This window comes from Diaphorina citri, unplaced genomic scaffold, assembly GCF_000475195.1.
Source record: "Diaphorina citri unplaced genomic scaffold, Diaci psyllid genome assembly version 1.1 scaffold1063, whole genome shotgun sequence".
Taxonomy (NCBI): Eukaryota; Metazoa; Arthropoda; class Insecta; order Hemiptera; family Psyllidae; genus Diaphorina; species Diaphorina citri.
Window position 1 is genome coordinate 60,534 of NW_007378492.1, and position 25,373 is coordinate 85,906.

A 25,373-nucleotide genomic window follows, 5' to 3' on the forward strand; every position below is an offset into this window, starting at 1 on the left:
ATTTCTCTAGGACTGTATTTTCTCGGGACTTCCATCCCCTTACTCTGCTGTTTAATAAGTCACTTACATGACTGACATCGATTTTCAGACTTTGTCCTTTTGTAAAAAGAAAGAAAAAAAAATCGATGACGGAAGTTGAACCTAGACTACTAAATGGAAATCGCAACTGTCCTAGATTAAAGGAAAAAAATAGCTATTAATTAGATTCATATTAGACACCCTAGTCAACTATAAAATAAGGTAAGCCATTAAAAAAATAGCTTTTACCATGGGAAAAGACAACTGCACCTAAAATAAATAGGAAAAGAAAACCGCACCTAAACCTAAATTAAATAAAATGCATGAAAAAATTTCCAAGTTCCTACCTACCTACAATAGGGATAGTTATCAAGTAGAACAAGATGAAAGAAGAAAAAAATCAATCTTAAACGTCTACATTTCATTCCCACCCTTGGAGGAATTCCCTTTTTCCAGTCTCATCTTTCCCATTTCTGTCTCGTCCTTGATATTCACTCCCTCCCATTTTTCATCCCTCATCGACTTTCCTTCATCTCGCCTTCGCATTTCTTCTTTCGGGAAGATTCCTTTTTTCCCCTCCCTCCCAACACCCTTTCTCCCTAGAACAGTTCACCTTAGTATTTCTTCTCTCCGGAAAGATTCTGCTTTCCCTCCCTCCCTGTTTGAACATTTCGATCGAACACGGGAAAAAAGTAGGACACAGTAAAAGCTGTCAGACTCCTAAAAAAATCATGGCTTCATAACTCCTAAAAAAAAGTCATGGCTTAACTCCTAAAGGCATTCGTAACAGATACAGAAAGGTATTTAAAAAATCGTCTGAAAATAAATTATCCATAAAATAAATCTACATTCGACAAAATGAGTTTATATTCAAAGCCAATAAAAAATAACTACCAAAATCAAATACAGGTAAAATCCATCCGAAACGCCGCTGGATACTGAAGGAATTTGACCGAGAGAGAAAAATTCTCTCGACCCATCTCCATCAGCAGAGCAGATCAATACTATCTCCCTTGCAGACATAACACACCCATTTTTCAGCTTCATGAGAAGAGAATGCTGAAGAGTTAACTTTTCGAAAAACGAAAGCCGAAAATATGCGAGCAATAAAATAATTTTCTAGAAAATCATTTTTTTAAAACCCAAAGAAAAAAAATCTGTTCTTGCATAAAATAATGAATTTAACAGTATTACGCTACGAATCGGTCCAATAGGAGGGTGCACCCTGCCATTGTGAAAGCAGAGGAGGAGATGAGGGAAGACGGAGGTGTGGTAGAATTCGTGAAGTCACCACAAGAGAAATTGGTGGCACAAGAAATTCCTCAGAAAATCCTGGCAATATGAGAACTTCTACAGAAAGAAATGACGTCACAACCCACCCCTCCCCCACACTGGACGAAAGCAAAGTGCGCGACTACCTCCTGCGTGAAATATCCACGGAAACCGCTTTCCTGGAATCGCAAGCCGTGCGTCTCTCTGACGAACTGAATGAAACGCTACGCCTCTTTCGCGCCTTGAAACGCAGCGTCGTGACGCAGTATTACGCTACGAATCGGTCCAATAGGAGGGTGCACCCTACCATTGTGAAAGCAGAGGAGGAGATGAGGGAAGACGGAGGGGTGGAGGTGAAAGTAGAACCTGGTCTGGAGCTGCCAAGTCGGAAATCCAAGCGGAAAAAAGTCCCCCGTCTGGTGCCCGACACGGGTCGCCCTCTGACGCAACGGAACTTCCGCTTCTACGTGGGTACGATGTGTAAAGCCCTAGGCTCCCCGGCGTGCGGCCAGAGTACGCACAAGTGGACCGTGTATGTGCGCAACTGCGAGTCCAACCCGGAGAGTATCGTGCGGCATATTGCGCACGTCAAGTTCATGCTGCATGAATCTTACGCGCCGAATAACGTCGTTATCGTGCGTAAGGCGCCTTTCAAGATAACGCGGGAAGGGTGGGGGGAGTTTCCGATGAAGATTACCATCGGGTTTGTGGATAGGGAAAACAATCGGAATGTAGAGCTCGTACATCCCGTGAACTTCCTCCACGTAAAATCCATCATTCCGATCATTAGTTTGGAGACACCGATCGATGTGGTGCTCTCGCTGAGTGAGGTACATACAGTGGTTGATGAAGAGGTCAGAAGAGGGGAGGTGAAGATAGAGGGGACGGAGGGAGGAGAGGGGAGGGGAAGTGAGGGGGAAGAAATGAGGCCTGTGAAACAAGAGGTGGGCGAAAGTGGCGGGCAATCAAATGAAAGTCAATTACCATACAAAGAATTTTTCGAAAGAAAAAGTGTTTCGCGGAGAGAAAATATTTCGGAAAGAGAAAGTAGAGATCTATCTGTAGAAGTAGGTAATGTTTCAGCTAGAGGGGATGATGCAGAGATGAAAGCAGAGAGAGAACCTCCTGATTTGAGGCAGACGGTGTTGGAATATTTAATGGATGCTGATATGATGACGGACTTGGAGGAGCGATTGGAACTGAAAGCTCTAGAGCAGGATATTGACATTACTTAGTTGCTGACGCTTCGCTAGGACCACAAGTTTTAAGAGCACCACAGTCAAGCTCTGAAAAAGGTGTAATTCTCAGCTTGGGGGTGATATTTTCAGTTCGAAATAAAAAGGTCCTCTGACCATGTATTTTTACGAGTGTATTAATGTAAAGCGTATTGTACCTATTCCATTGTAAGTACCTATCATTTGTAATACTTTGTTTTAAAATGTAATTACCTATTTAATGAAAAAGTAATTTACTGTTAAGTAGGTCCCAAACAATTTGTAAAGTAGTTACCGAACAAATCAGACATAGGTACATGAGTTTTCATTTTAAGAGCATCAGAGTTTTCACAGTCAAGCTCTGAAAAGGTGCAATTTTCAGCTTGGGGGTGATATTTTCAGTTCGAAATAAAAAGGTCCCCTGACCATGTATTTTTTACGAGTGTATTAATGTAAAGCGTATTGTACCTATTCCATTGTAAGTACCTATCATTTGTAATACTTTGTTTTAAAATGTAATTAAACTGACATGAAATGGCGTAAAGTTGTAGGTTACAAGTACCTATTTTATTGTATTTAATGTAGTAAGTAATTTAACTGCCATGAAATAATAAAAACAAATGTTTAAATTAATTTAACTGTGTCGTACTGGTGAAAAATGCATTGTCTTCACTGTTTACTTATTTCTGTTTTGTCTACATTTGACTGTTTTTTTCGTACTACTTCCAGAGCGTTGCCCTTAGCCATAGACCATCAAAATGGTTTGTTTGTTTGTTTTGATTTCTGTGGAATTCATTAGGCGATGGCTTTTTACATCACTGTACAAGTATGACAGCTAAGGTTTTTTTTTTTTTTTTTTTTTTTTTAAGTGACGAATTGAATGAAACGCTACGCCTCTTTCGCGCCTTGAAACGCAGCGTCGTGACGCAGTATTACGCTACGAATCGGTCCAATAGGAGGGTGCACCCTGCCATTGTGAAAGCAGAGGAGGAGATGAGGGAAGACGGAGGTGTGGAGGTGAAAGTAGAACCTGGTCTGGAGCTGCCAAGTCGGAAATCCAAGCGGAAAAAAGTCCCCCGTCTGGTGCCCGACACGGGTCGCCCTCTGACGCAACGGAACTTCCGCTTCTACGTGGGTACGATGTGTAAATCCCTAGGCTCCCCCGCATGCGGCCAGAGTACGCACAAGTGGACCGTGTATGTGCGCAATTGCGAGTCCAACCCGGAGAATATCGTGCGGCATATTGCGCACGTCAAGTTCATGCTGCATGAATCTTACGCGCCGAATAACGTCGTTATCGTGCGTAAGGCGCCTTTCAAGATAACGCGGGAAGGGTGGGGGGAGTTTCCGATGAAGATTACCATCGGGTTTGTGGATCGGGAAAACAATCGGAATGTAGAGCTCGTACATCCCGTGAACTTCCTCCATGTAAAATCCATCATTCCGATCATTAGTTTGGAGACACCAATAGATGTGATGCTCTCGCTGAGTGAGGTACATACAGTGATTGATGAAGAGGTCAGAAGAGGGGAGGTGAAGATAGAGGGGACGGAGGGAGGAGAGGGGAGGGGGGGGGAGGGGGAAGAGTAAGTATGGATGTTGAAATGGTGCTGTTTTTGTGTTGTTTGCTCTTTTTTTAACTTTCAATTTAATTGACGACATTATTAGAAGAAATTTGGCTTTGAAAAAATATCTCTAATGCCACTTTTGCTTTTATAATTTTCCCCTTTTTAATGAACCTTCTTTTTTTTCCAACACTTGAATTTTCTAGTTTTTCTTTCTGATTCAAGTAAGTATGATTCAAATCAGCTCCCATGGCGTAGTGGTCACTGCACTCGCCTTGCACGCGGGAGACCCGGGTTCGATTCCCGGCGGGGTCAAGAAATTTGTGAATGAAAAAATAATGAAAATTGAATTTTTTCTTAGTTTTCTTCTCCTACATTTGCTCTTGATAGCGTTTTAGATTACTTAGATAAACTATTGTAGATCTACTACATTCTTTCTTTGCTTCTTATTTCATTAAACATTTTGTTTTTCGTTGCATTTTCGTTTCGTAAATTAAAAACGTTTATTAAAATAAAAACCCTTCATTGTTTTGCCTTTTTTTTTATCAATAAAAAATCCATTTGTTCTTTACATAAAAGCCCACCCTCAAAAGTTCAATTATGGTTTTGTTTCGTCACTAAACTTGGCGCTCCGCAGAACAACCCCGTGCTAACTCCTATGTTCCAACATCAATAAATCCATTATTTGTTCTTTACATAAAAGTCCACCCTCAAAAGTTCAATTATGGTTTTGTTTCGTCACTAAACTTGGCGCTCCGCAGAACAACCCCGTGCTAACTCCTATGTTCCAACTTAAAATAAAAAACGTTTATTAAAAAAAACCCCCTTCATTGTTTTGCCTTTTTTATCAATAAAAAATCCATTTGTTCTTTACATAAAAGCCCACCCTCAAAAGTTCCATTATGGTTTTGTTTCGTCACTAAACTTGGCGCTCCGCAGAACAACCCCGTGCTAACTCCTATGTTCCAACCACTGCCTGATTTCCAGAGCCAAGATGACCAGGACCCATGTGATGACGTCAGAACCAATACAAGAATTCGTGAAGTCACAACAAGAGGAATTGGTGGCACAAGAAATTCTTCAGAAAATCCTGGCAATATGAGAACTTCTACAGAAAGAAATGACGTCACAACCCACCCCTCCCCCACACTGGACGAAAGCAAACCACAAGAATTTCTTCAGAAAATCCTGGCAATATGAGAACTTCTACAGAAAGAAATGACGTCACAACCCACCCCTCCCCCACACTGGACGAAAGCAAAAACTTCACGATTTACCGATATTTTTTAAATCGATTTATCTCGGTATCTAGAAGTCGTAGAAGAAAAAGAAAAATTCCGTTGGTCCTCATTTTTCCTGCTCTATGACTTTGAAACATCACCCAAGTAAGCGCAACTGATCTATTGGCTTGTCCTGAATCGCAGTCAACCATAGTGAGAACTTGGGCTTGTTCTTTAAAAACAGAGAAAACCCTATGAAAACTACCGGCTAGCTAGGCTACCGGCTGGTTGGGGTTAGGTGTTCTCCTCCGTGTTTATAGTCCCACAGCTAGAGCTCCATCATGAGACAGCTCGATGTATGAGTATGAAACCTCTCGAACCCACAACCTAGTGCTTACAAGGCAGGCTAACTAGGCTGGCAGCTTTTTAATGTTTTAATCTCTTTCAGATGTTGCCATAGCGACAAATAATGTATGAATGCTAAAATTGTGTTGTCGAATAAAACCCCTATTCCAATCGGTCTTAGTCTCTTGGTGAATCCGGTTATCATGTGATCCCGATTCTACCCGGGTAAAATCGGCTTTGGTAAATGCAGGGATTATGTGATCACGATTCTACCCGGGTAAAATCGGCTTTGGTAAATGCAGGGATTATGTGATCACGATTCTATCCGAATAAAATCGGCTTTGGTAAATGCAGGGATTATGTGATCACGATTCTAACCTGATAAAATCGAGTTTGGTGAATCCAGGGATTATGTGATCGCGATTCTACCCGGATAAAATCGGGTTTTTTGAATCCAGGGATTATGTGATCGCGATTCTACCCGGATAAAATCTGGTTTTTTGAATCCAGGGATTATGTGATCGCGATTCTAACAGGATAAAATCGGGTTTACCTACCTAACATTGTACTATCGCGCTACAAGCCCGTCAGGATTTTGGTTTTATGTCATCTGGATTTTAGCGGGATTGGTATAATTTGGTTATGTGTTTGTTATGTTATGTGGGTAGTTGAAAAAAAAAGATGATAGTTATGATTATTAATGGAGGGAGTAATCTGAGTGAAGGAATTGAAATGCTCTATTGAAGCACCTGCCATATATTTGCTGAAGTATTTTATTTTTGTACCTAGAACTTGAGCTGGCTGACTGGAAAAACAGTCGAACGTAAGTCCCTACTTACCTTTTTCCAATCAATCAATCCATAATCGTTCCATATTTTTGTACCTATTTTTATAAGTATTGGCCCAATTTACAATCAGTTTTAGCTAGAATAAGTATTTCACTGCCAATTGTTTTCTATCGAAACATTTGTTTAACTAAAACTGATTGTGAAATCGAGCCCCAAATGTGTTTTTCTACGTAAATTTTTGTGTCTTATATCTACCTCGATTTAAATAAAACGTGAGGTTTTTTGTACCTAATATTTTTCATATTGAAATTCTGAATCTGTTTTCTACTCGCACTTTTTTTTTAATCTTTCAGTTTTTTTTATATGATAGGGGAAGTGAAACAACGGAGGTCTTATCGTCCCGAAATCGAAGTGATAAAATTATGGGATATTGGAAAACCAGCCGTCCGAAAAATAACCTTATCTGCTTAAAAAGGTAAAGTTTGTCCCGGGCGGAAATCGAACCCGCGTCATAACGCTTACAAGACCGGCACGCTTTTTCAAGCTGGTCCCTGGGCTCGGCTGGCGTTATTTTCATTTTGCGTAATCTACCAGCCGTTCCGTCCTACAACAGCAATAGGATTTCTCCCCAAGGTGGCCCCGGGGCTCTTTATGCTACATATGTAACGCCACCCACTATCAACTAGACCTGACAGGTACACCTGAACAGGTCTACCTTTTTTTTTTTTTAAACAAGTTTCCATTTATATTTGATTGACAAAAAAACTCAGAACATACATTTTTCATATAAATGGTATACCCATCCGTATAAGCAGAGCTTGTGCCACGGTCGGTCTATCAGTGTCGAATATCAGTAGAAATATTCGCTTAGTATAAATATCCAAACGACCCTATTTCTTCTCTTCTGTTTCTAGTTGACGGTCCCCCGAGCTCCGATTTCAACTCGACCGCCAAACGCATGCGTTCCGATCTCGAAACCGAAGCCAACCGAGCTTGCCCGACCTTTGACGATCGTGCCTGTGTATCTCAGCCCGAACCTTTCGCTCTACGCGGTCCAATTAGTGTGTGTGAAGTGGAGCCTCATTTGTTTTCGTTCTCTCAGCCAACTCATTTGGATGATCTGCTAGTATCGTCTCAGTTTGTGTCCACTCAGAGTACGCAATCCAATCAGGTGAGTGAAAGGAAGGAAGATTTGATTGAATAGAGTAGAACAAATTAGAATAGAATAAACAATAACATAAAATAAGAATAGAATAGAATCTATAGGTACTTTGTTAAAGAGATTTTTAAGCTGTAACAACGGGTGTCTTATCGTTCTGAAATCGAAGAGAGAACAATGGTATGAACCCCTGAAAACTCTTTAATTATGCAATGTGCCTTATTCAAAACATTAATCTACAAATCTACACGAATCGAAGAGAGGACAGGCTAGGTAACACAAAGCTAGCTTTTCCAAGAACGAACCTCTTCGGGATAAATTTCGCCCTGGGTGAGAATCGAATCCACGACCTAGCGCTTGCAAGGCAGGCGTGTTACTCTCCAATCTAATAGATCAGTTGCGCTTACTTGGGTGATGTTTCAAAGTCATAGAGCAGGAAAAATGAGGACCAACAGAATTTTTCTTTTTCTAGTTTCTAGCGAGAAATGTTTGGGTTAGCTTCATAAGACACGGGTTATTATTATTTTTTAGCACTTTTTTTTCTTCTTCTTTTTCGCTTTCGAGGCAATAAGAGGTCAGCACTTATCTAGTTCCCTCTATCAAAATTCTTCTTGGATGAGAGAAAAAAAAAGATCTAACCGCTGAGGCTTTTCTGACGAATATTTCCCCCCTAATCCTATAGTAAGCCAATTTTGCTTTTCGTGCTGAAGTAATGTGATGGCCTCCAGTATACCACAATGTTCTCATAAGTAGAATAGAGGAAGTATAACTCGATATCTGAGGCAGTCGCTTTTCTGCTGTTCTAGGCAAACGGATGTATCCATTGCTGACTGAGGCAAACTCAAACCTTTCACTGCTTAACTTTGAAGCTAAATATACCAGCCTAGTTAGCTTAGTTGAAAGTGCGTCTGCCTTGTAAGCGCTAGGCCGCGGGTTCGATTCCCGCCCGGGGCGGATTTTGTCCTGATGGGATGATGTTCGTTCTCGGAACGGCTGGCTTTCTCCTATCTTGTCTTCCTTCTCTCTTCGATTTCGGGACGATAAGACCCTAGCAGTTACAGTTCCCTCTGTCAAACCTCTTTAAAAAAAAGAAGCTAAATATATGTACCTAGGTGTATTTTCCTTTCTGGGAAATTTTCGTAAACTGAACCAGAAGAGAAACTGAAAAAGGAGTTTTTTTTTAAACTAAACCATAGGAAATATAAGATGGCGCACCATCGAAATCGGTTCCGTTTCCGAAAGTTTCCCGAAAGGAAAATACACCTTATCTGCTAAATATATGTACCTAGGTGTATTTTCCTTTCTGGGAAATTTTCGTAAACTGAACCAGAAGAGAAACTGAAAAAGGAGCCCGTACTAAAACTAAACCATAGGAAATATAAGATGGCGCACCATCGAAATCGGTTCCGTTTCCGAAAGTTTCCCGAAAGGAAAATACACCTTATCTTACCTCTGTGGCCGAATAGTTAAGAGCTCCGACTGTCAACCTGAACGTGAAGGATTCAAATCCCACTCGGGACGAAATATTTCTGACCAAAATTTTAGGCAAAGGAAGGTCATTTGTAAGAATTCTTTGTAGCCAAAGCCAGCCTAGATAGTTAGAAAACGATAGGTTGCGCGTTCGATCCCCCCCCCAGATTTCGTTCTCGGAACGGCTGACTTTCTTCTATCCTGTCTTCTTTCTCTCTTCGCTTTCGGGACAATAAGACCGTAGCAGTTAGGCCAACCACTCATTATCAGATGGACCTGGTAGGTACACCTGATCAGGTTCGCCTGTCAGGTCTACCTGACACCTAATGAGCACACACACTATCAGGTAGACCTGACAGGCCAACCACCCATTGTCAGATAGACCTGGTAGGTTCGCCTGTCAGGTCTACCTGATACCTGATGAGTACACACACTATCAGGTAGACCTGACAGGCGGACCTGATAAGGCGAACCTGTCAGATCTACCTGATAGTGAGTGGCTGGCCTTACAGTTCCTGTGTCAAACCTCTTATTTATTTTAATTTATTTTTTCCTTCTATTTTCATCTTTTCCTTCCAAAATTGTACTTTTACTAGTAGGTTAGTTGACACTTGTCACTGAAAGGCACATAGCGCGTAGCGTCGGTTTGATTTCACTTTTCCAGCTACTGTCAGCAAAAACCATGAGGCGACAACTGACAAGACGCCTTAATGCCTCCTTGGTTCTTGGAACTTCATATCTCACGTAGACATTTTTGCGTTTCAGGCTAAAGTCTGTCATTCTTTCTAGTTTCTAGCGAGAAATGTTTGGGTTAGCTTCATAAGACACGGGTTATTATTATTTTTTAGCACTTTTTTTTCTTCTTCTTTTTGCGAAATATTGCTGACCAAAATTTTAGGCAAAGGAAGGTCATTTGTAAGAACAAGTTTGAACAAAATAATTCTTTGTAGCCTAAGCCAGCCTAGTTAGTTAGAAAACGATAGGTTGCGCGTTCGATACCTGATGAGTACACACACTATCAGGTAGACCTGATAAGGCGAACCTGTCAGATCTACCTGATAGTGAGTGGCTGGCCTTACAGTTCCTGTGTCAAACCTCTTATTTATTTTCATTTTAATTTATTTTTTCTTTCTATTTTCATCTTTTCCTTCCAAAATTGTAGTTCTACTAGTAGGTTAGTTGACACTTGTCACTGAAAGGCACATAGCGCGTAGCGTCGGTTTGATTTCACTTTTCCAGCTACTGTCAGCAAAAACCATGAGGCGACAACTGACAAGACGCCTTAATGCCTCCTTGGTTCTTGGAACTTCATATCTCACGTAGACATTTTTGCGTTTCAGGCTAAAGTCTGTCATTCTAGTTTCTAGCGAGAAATGTTTGGGTTAGCTTCATAAGACACGGGTTATTATTATTTTTTAGCACTTTTTTTTCTTCTTCTTTTTTAAGGAAAATTTTTGGCCGCTTGTTTTTTGGACGGCATTTTCTTTAGAGTGAGAGTGCTTTTTGTTTGTGTTGTCAAGTTAATTTCTTTTTATTTAAAGTGCTTTTTTGTGTTGTATATATTTTTTTTACTCATCTTGGTAGTTTAACCAAAGTAAAGAAACTCGCGATGAAAACGCTAAATCCACCAAAAAAGGTATCTATTGCTCTCTAATTTTATTCCTTTCATATTCCTGGAATAAAATCTCCTTGTTTCCCACTTTCTACTTTTTCTTTTTTAAAAAGTGCTTTCCGAAATTAAAAAAAAAAATCGAAATACATAGTAAAGATTTTAATTTTTAAAAAGGCCAACTACCATTTGATGATTTTAAAGCAGTCAAATTGATAGTTCATAACTCGATTCTTGTTGTTATTTTTTTGCTCGAACCAAGATCCTTCGTTCTTTCCATTTTAAAGAAAAATTGAAGTTCATTAAATTTTGAAGCTTTGGTAAAGCCTTTTGTTAGGGTTCCTTACATAATTTAAACGTTTTAAAGCATTTATAAATGTTTAACTTTAAACATAAAAATAAACAAACATCTTTTAACCATTTTCTAAATTTTCGTATGTTTCAGAGCCGGAAGTGGGTATTGTTTCCCACTTTCTACTTTTTCTTTTTTAAAAAGTGCTTTCCGAAATTTTTAAAAAAAAACATCGAAATACATAGTAAAGATTTTAATTTTCAAAAAGGCCAACTACCATTTGATGATTTTATAGCAGTCAAATTGATAGTTCATAACTCGATTCTTGTTGTTATTTTTTTTTTGCTCGAACCAAGATCCTTCGTTCTTTCCATCTTAAAGAAAAATTGAAGTTCATTAAATTTTGAAGCTTTGGTAAAGCCTTGTTAGGGTTCCTTACATAATTTAAACGTTTTAAAGCATTTATAAATGTTGAACTTTAAACATAAAAATAAACAAACATCTTTTAACCATTTTCTAAATTTTCGTATGTTTCAGAGCCGGAAGTGGGTATGGCTCAGTGGGAAGCTCAGAAATTCTTTCGACAGCTCATCAGTGGAGTGGTAAGTTTTTCCTAAAATAATAATAATAAAAATAATATTTTGTTTTGGGAAGAGAAAAAAAATCTAGATAGAAAAGAAGTATAATTTTAGAAGGACCTACTGCCCTATTTGACTTTTAGAGGAATATTATTTTATTAAATCACCACATTCCTGTCCATTTTTACAGGAATATCTGCACAGCAAAGGCATCGCTCACCGGGACTTGAAGCCGGAAAATGTCCTGTTGGATCTTCAGGATACGCTGAAAATCAGTGACTTTGGTCTCGCCACCGTGTTCCGAATGAATGGCAAGGTACGTGAAAATTTGAATTTAAATCACTGAGAATTTTTTATTATTATTATTATTTTTATTATTTTTTTATTTGGGAAATTGATAAAATTACTAAAATGTAAATTTTGGAGATTCGTCTTAAAACTGAAGTAGGACTCTTGGAGGAACATGAAAAAAATATAGTTAGGTATCTTTGTCAATAAAATTATAGGCTGAAAAAAAGGTGGCTTGAAAAAATAATTCCATCAATAAAATTACGGAATAAAACCAATTCTGTCGGTAAAATTAAAGAAATAAAAAGTTTTAAAAAATCGGCATGAAAATCTCGGAATAAAGCTTGGAAAAAAAGGGGAACAAAATTATTACTAATCAGTAATCAAGTAATCATCATCGTTCCTAATAATACGATTATTATTATCTTATGTTTCCAGGAAAGACCACTGGACAAGAAGTGTGGGACCCTACCCTATGTGGCCCCCGAAGTCCTTGTAAGGAGCTACCTGGCAGAACCGGCCGATATTTGGTCCTGCGGCATCATCTTGGTCGCTATGCTGGCTGGAGGTAAGAATCTTATGTGTCTTTTAAAAATCGTACCCTTTTTTCAATCCCATCTTGTAGGGTTCATAAGTGTAGACTCAGAAGAAATTTTTGATCCATTTTGGACCATTCATTGAAGAGTTGTAAGTGAAAAATGAAATGTTTTGTTCTATTTGTCTTTTAAAAATCGTACTCTTTTTCAATCCCATCTTGTATGGTTCATAAGTGTAGACTCAGAAGAAATTTTTGATCCATTTTGGACCATTCATTGAAGAGTTGTAAGTGAAAAATGAAATGTTTTGTTTTCCATACTATTCAAGAGTATTTACAATTTTCCCCTTTTGATTCTTAGCTAGTTGTATTGGAAAGAAATTGAGGAAATTGAATTGAATAAAATAAAATCTCAGAATGAACTCAATTGAAAATACAGAATCATGTGTCCGATTAGTCTGATAGATAGTCGATAAAAAAAGGTTGAAGGGAAAAAAATGGATTGCCCAATGCCCAGCTTTAAGTGTGTATTTTTCTGTAATCGAACAATATGTTTTTATTTAATTTATTTTATCTCCCCTATAGATATAAAGTTGGAAACACAGACGGTAGCACGGTTTCTTTGGTAGTCTAGCTGTAGGGTAGTTGTTTTGAGTCGTTTCCCTATAACTAGCATACCAAAGTTACTGGACTGCCCATGTTGAACTGCCACTCCCCCCATGCGAGTCGAATTTTGTGTCCTAATTTGTGTGTTTCTTTTTGTTTTTCTCTTTCGAACATGTCTTTTCCTCTTGATTGTGGATCTAGGGTGATTTCGGCCAATGTAAGTATGGGTGTTGAAATGGTGCTGTTTTTGTGTTGTTTGCTCTTTTTTTAACTTTCAATTTAACTGACGACATTATTAGAAGAAATTTGGATTGGAAAAAATATCTCTAATTCCACTTTTGCTTTTATAATTTTTCCCTTTTTAATAAGCCTTCTTTTTTTCCAACACTTGAATTTTCTAGTTTTTTTCTGATTCAAATTTGTTTAAATAAAAGTTACTTATTGATTTGTCTAACCTTTTGTCTAATTTATCTTTTGGTACCTATTTGTCTAAAATGAGTTCGAGTTAATGTATTTATTTATTTACTCTCCATTTATAAAAATTATAATATGTAATTAATAACATAATAACATATTGGCAATCTTTAAAGCTTTATCATTGTACCATGTAGCTTGGGAGAAAATTTCTTTATTTTAAATCGTTTTCATGCATAAATAATATCACTTGCGCCTTTCTAATCAAATCTCCGTCTTCTCTCCTTCAGAACTCCCTTGGGATAAGCCCACGGCGGACTGTATCGAATACCTGGAATGGAAAGACAATCGCCACATGCAGCGATCACCCTGGGATCGACTTGATGTGAATTGTTTGTCACTGATTCGTCGTATCCTAGCTCCTCTGCCGTCCACTAGACTCAATATTGAGAAGATCAAGAGCCACCGCTGGTACTCCAAACATATGCCCAATGATATTGGTGAGTGAAAATTTCTCATTTCTTTTCACTGTAGCTTTGTATTTCTATTCCTACTGTGATGACCGGGACGTTGGAAAAATATTAAACTTTTTTGGTACCAACTAAAAGCCCATAATAATTATATCTTCAATATACCTACAGTCTTTAGTTTTCTATTTTGTCTCTATTTTGAATGTGAATATTAATGACATTAACACAGTTTACCGTGCCTAAGAGCCCGTTCCACTTATCGTGAGTTTCACCCGATTTTTTTCTACGACCTGTAGGCAATGTAATTTAAATGAGAGTGTTTCCACTACAGATGACACGATTTTTTCCCGAACGACAAGTCTGAGCGGGTTCTGTCATTTTTTCTCTTGATTGTTTTTGCGCATGAGTTTATTAGGTCTGGGATAGTCTGGATCTGCAAAAGCGCAGTTATATTTTTATCTACCATTGGTGGGATTGTATTTCTATCTGCTATGGTCAGAGTTGTATTTCTATCTACCAGAGGCGAAGTTGTATTTATCGCCCAGGGTCGGAGTTGTATTTTGTCTACCAGGGTCAACATTGTACTTCTATCTACCAGAGGCGAAGTTGTATTTATCTACCAAGGGCGGCGACCGATACGAGATTTGAGTTCAGGTACTAAGTGACTCTGAGGTACTGTTTTGTGTCCCCCACTCAGAATTACCTGGTGCCTGAATTCATGCTCTCAGAATTACACCGAGACACCCCCCGCCTGCCTCCACTGGAATCTAGTAACTTGTTCAACCGAGAGGTATGTATCTAACTAACTTGGAAAACATATTGGACTTAACTTTGAAACCTCCATTGTTTTTTTTTTTTTTTTTTTTTTTTTTTTTTTTTTTTTTTTTTTTTTTTTTTTAACCGAAACTTTTGTTTGAGATCGGTGCAACGGTTGGCGGGATTTTACCGATTTTTGGCGGTTTTCGGTGTAATTTAACAATATATCGGGAACGGTATGAGCTAGAGACTTGAAATTTGGTATGGAGTTCCGCTTTTTAGCGGTTTTTGGTGTATTTTAACAATATCTCGGGAACGGTATGAGCTAGAGACTTGAAATTTGGTATGTAGTTCACAAATGTGACAAGGATGCACTCAAAACGTTTTGTTGAGATAGGTGCTGCGGTTGGCGATATATTGACCGTTTTTGGACGGATTTCGACAATTGTTTGGCGGTTTTCAGCTATACCGACTAAACGGTTAGAGATATGTTAAAAGTTAGGGTAATATAATACTCAAATAAGCATCATTTAATAGAATAAGGAAAGTCGTGTGATGTTCACACCAGATTTTTTTACATAAAGCTAAATCAAAATTTTGAAGGTGTACCTTCAAAATCAAGCCCCCCCAAAAATTTAGGCAAGAACCGCCTATAAGTGGCTTAACTTCAGTGATTCGTCAAGAACTGTTTGTTACTTTCCCTTCAATTACCTATCGTCTGTTTCGATTCTTCAAAATCTGTTTCAGGTTTCATTTGGCGTACAAACCTCTTCATCCTCTGGTAAAATGGTCTTTCATGGTCTCATTTTGTTGCTCTCCATAAAGCTATTTTACCAAAGTATGAAACATTTGTATCCACATCTACCCACGACCACGACAACATCTCTTGAGATTTTTCTCCGTTGTAATGTTTTAAAATACATTAATTAACTACCTAATCAAATTGTGTTGTGTTTATTCAATCAGTTTGATAAAGAAAAAAAAAAATCTTCCCTTAGGGTGGGTTTCACCAACCTTCTTTTTAGCTCCTAACTGCCTGTTAGCTTAACAGCCCTGTTAAGCCTATACAAATCAAATGGAACTTAACAGGTTGTTAGCTTAACAGGCCTTCTAGGAGCTGGAAAAATATTGGTGAAATCCACCGTTAGTGAATTGCAGGGCATTAACCAATAAGAGAAGAGCACATCCGAAAGTAGGAAAACGGAAAAATGCTCTACTATGATTGGTTGAAGGAGTTATCAGTGTCGAATATCAGTAGAAATATTCGCTTAGTATAAATATCCAAACGACCCGATTTCTCTTCCTCTGTTTCTAGTTGACGGTCCCCCGAGCTCCGATTTCAACTCGACCGCCAAACGCATGCGTTCCGATCTTGAAACCGAAGCCAACCGAGCTTGCCCGACCTTTGACGATCGTGCCTGTGTATCTCAGCCCGAACCTTTCGCTCTACGCGGTCCAATGAGTGTCTGTGAAGTGGAGCCTCATTTGTTTTCGTTCTCTCAGCCAACTCATTTGGATGATCTACTGGTGTCCTCTCAGTTTGTGTCCACTCAGAGTACGCAATCCAATCAGGTGAGTGAAAGGAAGGAAAACTTGATTGAATAGAATAGAACAAATTAGAATAGAATAAACAATAACATAAAATAAGAATAGAATAGGTACTTTGTTAAAGAGATTTTTAAGCTGTATGACAACGGGTGTCTTATCGTTCCGAAATCGAAGAGAGAACAATGGTATGAACCCCTGAAAACTCTTTTATTATGCAACGTGCCTTATTCAAAACATTAATCTACAAATCTACACGAATCGAAGAGAGGACAGGATAGGTAACACAAAGCTAACTTTTCCAAGAACAAACCTCTTCGGGATACATTTCGCCCTGGGTAAGAATCGAATCCACGACCTAGCGCTTGCAAGGCAGGCGTGGTACGTGGTACTCTCAAAGCTAACTAAACTGGCAAGACATAAATTTTATTCTATCCATTGTTAAACATAACTTAAGTAAAATAATATTTACAAAGGATGTTCAAATTAAATAAATACATTAATAGTGAAGACATCAATATAAAAACACTTCATGCCAGCCTAGTTAGCTTAGTTGGTAGTGCGTCTGCCTTGTAAGCGCAGAAGCGCTAGGCCGCGGGTTCGATTCCCGCCCGGGGCGGATTTTATCTTGATGGGATAAGGTTCGTTCTCGGAACGGCTGGCTTTCTTCTATCCTGTCTTCCTTCTCTCTTCGATTTTGGGACGATAAGACCATAGCAAGTTGAAGAAAAAAAAAAGGTATCTCTCGGACTGAGAGGTTAAAAGCACTGACTCTCAACTCAGATAGCTGGGTTTGATATGCAGAGCCTAAATTTTCTGACCAAACTTTTCCAATCCCAGATAGGCATGGATGTAAAAGAATGTGCCTCGAAGTACAGTTTCGTAGTGAAATATGAAGTTATGTGATGTTCATACTCATTTTTTACTTTCTATTTTTCAGACAACTTCAACCTACCCTCGCTCGACTCACACACCAATTTCTACCGCAAGTACTCCATACAGGGTCAAACCTATCCACGTCGAACTTTTTCATTGGAACGGTAATTAAAAATTAAATTTTCGACCTTTGAAAGTTACTTTTCCCGAGTTTTGACCTCAGATTTAGATTTTTCACAACTTTTTACGGAGGAATCGACCTTTTATTAATAATATTTTCCCAATTGCAACTGCTCCATTAAACTGGCAAGATATTAACACTATCCTTTATCCATTGTTAGACATAAGTAAAATAGTATTTACAAAGGATGTCTAAATTGAACAAATTCTTTAACAGTGAAGATATCAATATAAAACTCTTTATGTTACAGAGCACGGTACAGAAGCTAGTCAGAAGGATGACCAGGTTCTTCGTAAAATACACGGCGGAGGAGGCTGTAGAAAAACTCTGTATGATGTTGGACAAGCTGGGTTACTCGTGGCGATCCTATTCTCCTGCCATAGTAAGTTCAATTTGTGGCGTATAATTTCTCTAGTAACGAGGTCAAACTTTTTTGACTTCTAGTCAGAAGGATGACGCGATTCTTCGTGAAATACACGGCGGAGGAGGCTGTAGAAAAACTGTGCATGATGTTGGACAAGCTGGGCTACTCGTGGCGATCCTATTCTCCTGCCATAGTAAGTTCAATTTGTGGCGTATAATTTCTCTAGTAACGAGGTCAAACTTTTTTGACTTGGCGGAACGAAGCTCTACCGCGCTCCTTAATTTGTACAACCTACCAGTAGTAAGTATACTACAATATTTGAAGTACAAGTACATAGTATACTACATTTTGAAGTGGTATACACTTTATCATGGGGGGGGGAAATGTCCTTTAAACTCAATTTAGGTGAGGTCCATTCTGTAATTTTCAATTCTTCAGTTTTAAACCAATCTAAACTTCATCTTGGTTTGAGGCAACCAAAGAAAAAAAATGTTTTCATATCGTCCATTTTCGAATCCAGAGGGCTAGGGTGTCACCCCTTCGAATCGCAAAACATTACAGCATCCCTCAATTATTCATTTGAGGGTTAGATTCGTCCATTTTCGAATCCAGAGGGCTAGGGTGTCACCCCTTCGAATCGCAAAACATTACAGCATCCCTCAATTATTCATTTGAGGGTTTTTAGGTTTTATCTTTTATAAGATCCATCCCTCATTCTTTTTACATCTCATTATTCATTTGAGGGTTTTTAGGTTTTATCTTTTATAAGATCCATCTCCTACTCTCTACAGTTTTTTGAATTAAAATTTAAGACAAGACCCGATCAGAATTAACACGAAATGATTCTGTATAAATAATTAAATGTTCCTTCCTATTCCTCTTCATCCCTTAGGTAACCATCAGTACCGTGGACTCAAGGAAAGCTCAGCTCGTATTCAAAGCCAGCGTGTTAACCCTGGATAACCAAACGCTCCTAGATTTCCGTCTATCCAAAGGTTGTGGTATTGAATTCAAAACCCGATTCCTCTGTATAAAGCGCGCTCTCGCGGAGGATATTATCAATAAACCGATCTCGTGGTCTGTTGCCATAGACTCCTAGATTTCCGTCTGTCCAAAGGTTGTGGCATTGAATTCAAAACCCGATTCCTCTGTATAAAGCGCGCTCTCGCGGAGGATATTATCAATAAACCGATCTCGTGGTCTGTTGCCATAGCGACAAATAATGTATGAATGCTAAAATTGTGGTATCGAATTAAACCCCTATTCCAATCGGTCTTAGTCTCTTGGTGAATCCGGTTATCATGTGATCCCGATTCTACCCGGGTAAAATCGGCTTTGGTAAATGCAGGGATTATGTGACCACGATTCTAACCTGATAGAATCGAGTTTGGTGAATCCAGGGATTATCTGATCGCGATTCTACCCGGATAAAATCGGGTTTTTTGAATCCAGGGATTTTGTGATCGCGATTCTATCGGGATAAAATCGGGTTTACCTACCTAACATTGTACTATCGCGCTACAAGCCCGTCAGGGTCAATTTTTATCAATCCCAGGATTTTGGTTTTATGTCATCCGGATTTAGCGGGATTGGTATAATTTGGTTATGTGTTTGTTATGTTATGTGGGTAGTTGAAAAAAAAGATGATAGTTATAATGATTAATGGAGGGAGTAATCTGAGTGAAGGAATTGAAATGCTCTATTGAAGCACCTGCCATATATTTGCTGAAGTATTTTTTTTTTTTACCTATTTTTATAAGTATTGGCCCAATTTACAATCAGTTTTAGCTAGAATAAGAAGTATTTCACTGCCAATTGTTTTCTATCGAAGCATTTGTTTAACTAAAACTGATTGTGAAATCGAGCCCCAAATCTGTTTTTCTACGTAAATTTTTGTGTCTTATATCTACCTCGATTTAAATAAAACGTGAGGTTTTTTGTACCTAATATTTTTCATATTGAAATTCTGAATCTGTTTTCTACTCGCTTTTAATCTTTCAGTTTTTTTTTTATGATAGGGGAACTGAATCAACGGAGGTCTTATCGTCCCGAAATCGAAGAGATAAAATTATAGGATAGGTATTGGAAATATGATAGGGGAACTGAATCAACGGAGGTCTTATCGTCCCGAAATCGAAGAGATAAAATTATAGGATAGGTATTGGAAAACCAGCCGTCCGAAAAATAACCTTATCTGCTTAAAAGGGTAATGTTTGTCCCGGGCGGAAATCGAACCCGCGTCATAACGCTTACAAGACAGGCACACTTTTTCAAGCTGGTGCCTGGGCTCGGCTGGCGTTATTTTCATTTGGCGTAATCTACCAGCCGTTCCGTCCTACAAGAGCAATAGCATTTTTGGTTTCACTTGAGAACCCAGCATTTTGAGTCCCGCCGTAAACAGCGCTGCGTTAACAAAACGCTATCACTACTCAAATAATATTTTGATTGTTTCATTTGTTTCTTGCTACTCGCTAAAAAAGTAGGTATTGGTTAATATAGGGAAATATATTTCCAAAAGAGGGATTCAAACCCTTGACCTCCGAAAAATTTCTTATCTATGAAATGTAAAAGTTGAGCGACTTGAGTGCACCCTGTATGCAAGACGTAAACAAAAGAATGCTAACTTCTCACATGATCAATACTTTTCTTATCAAAAATGAAATTTGGAAGATTGCTAACTTCTCTTGTATCATAAAAGTAACCTTTCTTCTCTGCTTCTCTCTTTTCAGGTTTTCTATTCTTTTCTTCTCAACTATTTCTCTGAAATAGGTGATAATGAGTGTGATTTGCTCTTTGTTTTACCATGAAATTCTCTTTGTTTTAACTTTTTAACAAGTCCTGAGATCAGTTTAAAAGTAACCTTTCTTCTCTTTTCAGGTTTTCTATTCTTTTCTTTTACTATTTCTGTGAAATAGGTGATAATGAGTGTGATTTGCTCTTTGTTTTACCATGAAATTCTCTTTGTTTTAACTTTTTAACAAGTCCTGAGATCAGTTTCACTTTTACACCATGATCCTGTCAAACACGTCCCTTCTGTTGCTATCGTTCCTGATCCTGGTATCGGTTATGGTTCAAAATCTCTCGCATATCATGTCCTGTGAGGATTGCAGTCTCTCAGAAACTTTTACACACAATGATAACATTGTCAACATAACGGATTCGTTCACCAATCTGTTTTGGTTCCTACAGGTAATTATTTTTTTTTTTTTTTTTTTTTTTAAAATGAGTGTTCGGAATGGTCACCTTGCCGTCATGTGAGTGGTCCACTCTATGTTCATCAGTGGGATCCTAGCCTGTACAGCGAACGTATCCATACTCTCCATGTAAGTTATTTATGTAATAAACAGTCGTGTGATGTTACCTTCAAAATACGGAAGTAACACAGGATTGGCAAGCGAACCCCCACACTAGCGCTGAGGGTTCGACGAGTCCTTTTGGAACTAACCAATCCGGTGTTACGAGCTGTGTAGAACGGGCTATTAGTGTTTTTACAGAAAGAATACAAGGGTTAATGATGATGACTCAGCTATTGGAAGGAAAATTTCGGCAGACCAAAAATGAATCCGCTCAGTTCTGGAATCCCAAATTTCAAGGATCGACGCGCCTCGATCTTGTAAGCGCATGTACCAAATTTCATCAAAATCGGACCAGGCAATCGCGAGTTATAGTGGAACAATCAAACATTCAAACAAACATCTAAACCAAATGCAAAACGGTCGAATTAAAACATAGAGTTCACTATCTTTCGATCTTAAATGTCATTTGCCATCTATTTGAACAGGTGAGAGCAGTGGATGTGACAGGCAGTACCACTACCCAGTCACGAGAAGAGACACAATATTTCCCATTTAGGTGCTGGGTCAACACAAGAACACCAGAAAGTAAGTAACCCATTGAAATATTTGCAATCAAAAACAAGTACAAATTTTGTCGGTGGGATTCAAACCCGGGACCTTCTGCATGGCAAGCAAGTGCGTTACCACTGGACCAACTGTGTTTCTCTGATATTTTCTATGGATTGTTGAGTGTATTCAACTCAGTTGTTTTACAAACACTGGTAATTATCCAGAAGTCACATCCGTGGAAAAGAAAAGCTGCTTTTTGTATTTAACCTAACCCTATAATAACACTAATCACTGCTCTAATTGTGAAAATTCCTTCTTGTGTTTAACCTAACCCTATAATAACCAGGGTCACTGCTTGTTTGTGCCAGTTCCTTTGGTAGCAATATTCCATGGACGTGATAGTATGCCTCTCATCAGATGGGCAAGAAGAAACACAATACTTCCCATTTAGGTGCTTGGTCAACACGAGAACACCAGAAAGTAACCTGTTGAAATATTTGCAATCAAAAACAAGTACAAATTTTTGTCGATGGTGGGATTTGAACCCGGGACCTTCTGCACAGCAAGCAAGTGCATTACCACTGGGCCAATTGTGTTTCTCTGATATTATCTATGGATTGTTGAGTGTATTCAACTCGGTTGTTTTACAAACACTGGTAATTATGCAGAAGTCACATCCGTGGAAAAGAAAAGCTTCTTTTTGTATTTAACCTAACCCTATAATAACCAGGGTCACTGCTTGTTTGTGCCAGTTCCTTTGGTAGCAATATTCCACGGACGTGACTTCTGCACAAGTAGCTTCTCTTCAATTTTGGGACAATAAGACCTCTTCTGTTAGAGTTTCCTCTATTAACCTTAAAATAAAATTTAAAAAAAAAATGGAATGAATCATACCTGCCTACTTGTCTTTTTGTTTTATGATTTATCAGTGAGATAAGAAATGACTAAAATAATGAAATTATTCACTATCCATTTTCAGATATCTGACATCCACATCAGTATTTTTCAAGACAAATCTAGGATCTCCGAGTTCCACAAATTTTGTAATGAAACAGTGGACATAATCCATCCCAGTCTTGTCATTGCAAGTGGTAAGTATACCTTAGGTGGGAAAAACCAGGTACCTTTATAGACGGTACTTCAAAGAAACAGGTACCTCAGACAGAAAAACAAAGGAATCAGTAAAGGCAAAATGCTGTTTCAATTTTATTTCATGCTCTAGAAAGAAACAGGTACCTCAGACAGAAAAACAAAGGAATCAGTAAAGGCAAAATGCTGTTTCAATTTTATTTCATGCTCTAGAAAAGCAAATTCTAAAGTTCATCTGGATCACTCATTTGTTTGTATTTGATTAGATAAGAGCTAATTCACCTAGATATGAAATTGTGTGCAAAGTATTAAAAAATGTGACATTGTGAAACAGGTACACATGAATTACCTACTTAGTGGGTACTGGGGAAGAAACAGGTACCTCAGACAGAAAAACAAAGGAATCAGTAAAGGCAAAATGCTGTTTCAGATTTATTTCATGCTCTAGAAAAGCAAATTCTAAAGTTCATCTGGGTCACTCATTTGTTCGTATTTGATTAGATAAGAGCTAATTCACCTAGACCTAGATATGAAATTGTGTGCAAAGTATTAAAAAATGTGACATTGTGAAACAGGTACACATGAATTACCTACTTAGTGGGTACTGGGTACAAGCTATGATGGAATCTGAGAAATCTGTCAAACTAAAAGAAAAAAAAACTAATAGACCAGTAAATTGTGTGACATTATATTCTGGCAACAAGCATTGTGGCATATGGCCAATTAAACAGAAATTTAAAGCCAATATTTTCACTATTTATTATTCATGTCACACAAGGCCCTGCTGCTTTGCAGGTGAATAAATAAATTATTCATGCAATATGTCCACTCTTACATCATCAACTGGGCAGTTTATTGATTAGTTTTTTCTGTCCAGGTGATTTGACTGATGCAAAGGAGAAGAATGAACTTGGATCTCAACAGTACGAAGAAGAATGGCAGCACTATTGGAATACATTGCAGAGTACACATATCACGAATAAGACCATTTGGTTGGACACAAGAGGGAACCATGGTGAGTGGCGTGGTTTGGGTCAACATCAAATAAAATTGCAAACTCTTGAGGGAATGGTTGGCCCAGTGGTAACACACTTGCTTGCCATGCAGAAGCTTCCAGATTCGATTCCCAGAGTTAAAATATTACAATAGTTGAAGAAGAAAAAAAAAAGGTATATCTCGGACTGAGAGGTTAAAAGCACTGACTCTCAACTCAGATAGCTGGGTTTGATATGCAGAGCCTAAATTTTCTGGCCAAACTTTTCCACTCTCAGATAGGCATGGATGTAAAAGAATGTGTCTCGAAGTACAGTTTCGTAGTGAAATATGAAGTTGTGTGATGTTCATACTCAATTTTTTTCAGACAACTTCAACCTACCCTCGCTCGACTCACACACCAATTTCTACCGCAAGTACTCCATACAGGGTCAAACCTATCCGCGTTCGTACGTTTATCACCTAACCCCGCGCGACCACCCGCCTGTCGCTTTTGTCGCGCTTGATGCATGTCTAGACCCGGGACCACGGCGACCGTTCAATTTCATCGGCGTGCTGGACACGCCTGAGATTGAGCATGTCGAGGGGATCGTGCGCGACAATGTGAACATGTCGCATAGCGTGTGGTTTGGACACTACCCGACCTCAACTATATTGAGTCAGGGATACCAACATGTGAGTTAGAACATAAGGCGATTGTATTTTTCTCGTATTTGATAGAGGTAACTGTAAAACAACGTACGTGTCAAGTATCGTTTATCGTTTTGAACAGAACATTGTAGGTCTAATTGTCCCTAAATCAAGGAGAGAAGGAGGTCAGGATAGGAGAAAGCCAGCCGTTTCGAGGACGACCCCTATTTGTAAAATTTGCCCCGGGCGGGAATCAACTCGTGACCTAGAGCTTACAAGGCAGGCGCTCTACTTTTCAGCTAACTAGCAATACTGGGAAGTGGCAATACATTTTTATTTACGAACTAGTTGTATGCTCAAATGCCCATGCTTTGCCAGGGATCAAGCTCAGGGTCCTAAAATGCAATCCTTTGGCTTATGTCTTATGTATTTTTTTATGGAATCTAACCATTTTTGGGGCATCTATTCTCAATTTCTCATACTTTTTTCCTCTATCTATTTTTTATATTTTTCCGTACTTTTTCTTTTATCTCAGGTCCGTGATATCATGAGTAAGGACAAATCGGCTGTGGCATACCTCTGTGGACATCTTCATCAGCTGGGAGGTGCAGTATAATCAACTGGTGACCTAGAGCTTACAAGGCAGGCGCTCTACTTTTCAGCTAACTAGCAATACTGGGAAGTTGCAATACATTTTTATTTACGAACTAGATGTATGCTCAAATGCCCATGCTTTGCCGGGGATCAAACTCGGGGTCTTAAAATGCAATCTTTGGCTTATGTCTTATGTATTTTTTTTTATGGAACCTAACCATTTTTGGGGAATCTATTCTCAATTTCTCATACTTTTTTCCTCTATCTATTTTTTATAGTTTTCCGTACTTTTTCTTTATCTCAGGTCCGTGATATCATGAGAAAGGACAAATCGGCTGTGGCATACCTCTGTGGACATCTTCATCAGCTGGGAGGTGCAGTACCTCATATGTATACGAGACAACAGAATGGCATTCTAGAACTTGAGCTGGCTGACTGGAAAAACAGTCGAACGTAAGTCCCTACTTACCTTTTTCCAATCAATTAATCCATAATCGTTCCATCATGTTGTGTTGTCGTAGTCTGTAGCCGAATGGTGATGGCAAAATAAAGAAAGGATTTTTTTTCTACACATCTGGGTGATGGTCTATAGCCATGTCCAATGGAGGAGTTGCAAATGGGTAAAAATTATTAATAAATGGTCAATTCCTACGTAAA

General features: G+C 38.7%; 3 protein-coding genes and 1 long non-coding RNA gene across 5 annotated transcripts; all 4 read left to right on the plus strand.

Moving 5' to 3' along the window:
• Positions 1-3,400: 3,400 nt before the first annotated feature.
• Positions 3,401-5,171, plus strand: LOC103514001 (protein AF-9 homolog). Its single transcript, XM_026827068.1, has 2 exons — positions 3,401-4,090; positions 5,057-5,171. Exons 1-2 carry the CDS (start codon positions 3,498-3,500, stop codon positions 5,169-5,171), a joined length of 708 nt encoding a protein of 235 aa, XP_026682869.1. The 5' UTR covers positions 3,401-3,497.
• Positions 5,172-10,299: 5,128 nt separating this feature from the next.
• Positions 10,300-19,529, plus strand: LOC103513997 (serine/threonine-protein kinase grp). 2 transcript variants are annotated; one of them, XM_008478860.3, is made up of 10 exons: positions 10,300-10,687; positions 11,490-11,554; positions 11,721-11,846; positions 12,257-12,386; positions 13,664-13,873; positions 15,915-16,171; positions 17,452-17,477; positions 17,653-17,758; positions 18,458-18,534; positions 18,657-19,529. In XM_008478860.3, exons 2-10 carry the CDS (start codon positions 11,504-11,506, stop codon positions 18,793-18,795), a joined length of 1,122 nt encoding a protein of 373 aa, XP_008477082.1. In that variant the 5' UTR covers positions 10,300-10,687; positions 11,490-11,503; the 3' UTR covers positions 18,796-19,529. The 2 variants fall into 2 exon arrangements, with proteins under 2 accessions (XP_008477082.1, XP_008477083.1); XM_008478861.3 differs by lacking the exon at positions 17,653-17,758 and having other exon boundaries at positions 10,303-10,687; positions 17,452-17,583.
• Positions 19,530-20,420: 891 nt separating this feature from the next.
• Positions 20,421-25,173, plus strand: LOC103514002 (transmembrane protein 62-like). Its single transcript, XM_026827069.1, has 6 exons — positions 20,421-20,754; positions 22,390-22,516; positions 23,377-23,514; positions 23,860-24,167; positions 24,658-24,732; positions 25,021-25,173. The coding sequence occupies exons 1-6, from the start codon at positions 20,575-20,577 to the stop codon at positions 25,171-25,173; spliced, it is 981 nt and encodes a 326-aa protein (XP_026682870.1). The 5' UTR covers positions 20,421-20,574.
• Positions 20,795-21,385, plus strand: LOC113469406. The gene is made up of 2 exons (XR_003392835.1): positions 20,795-20,888; positions 21,347-21,385. It is a non-coding gene; the product is annotated as an uncharacterized LOC113469406 (long non-coding RNA).
• Positions 25,174-25,373: the final 200 nt, after the last annotated feature.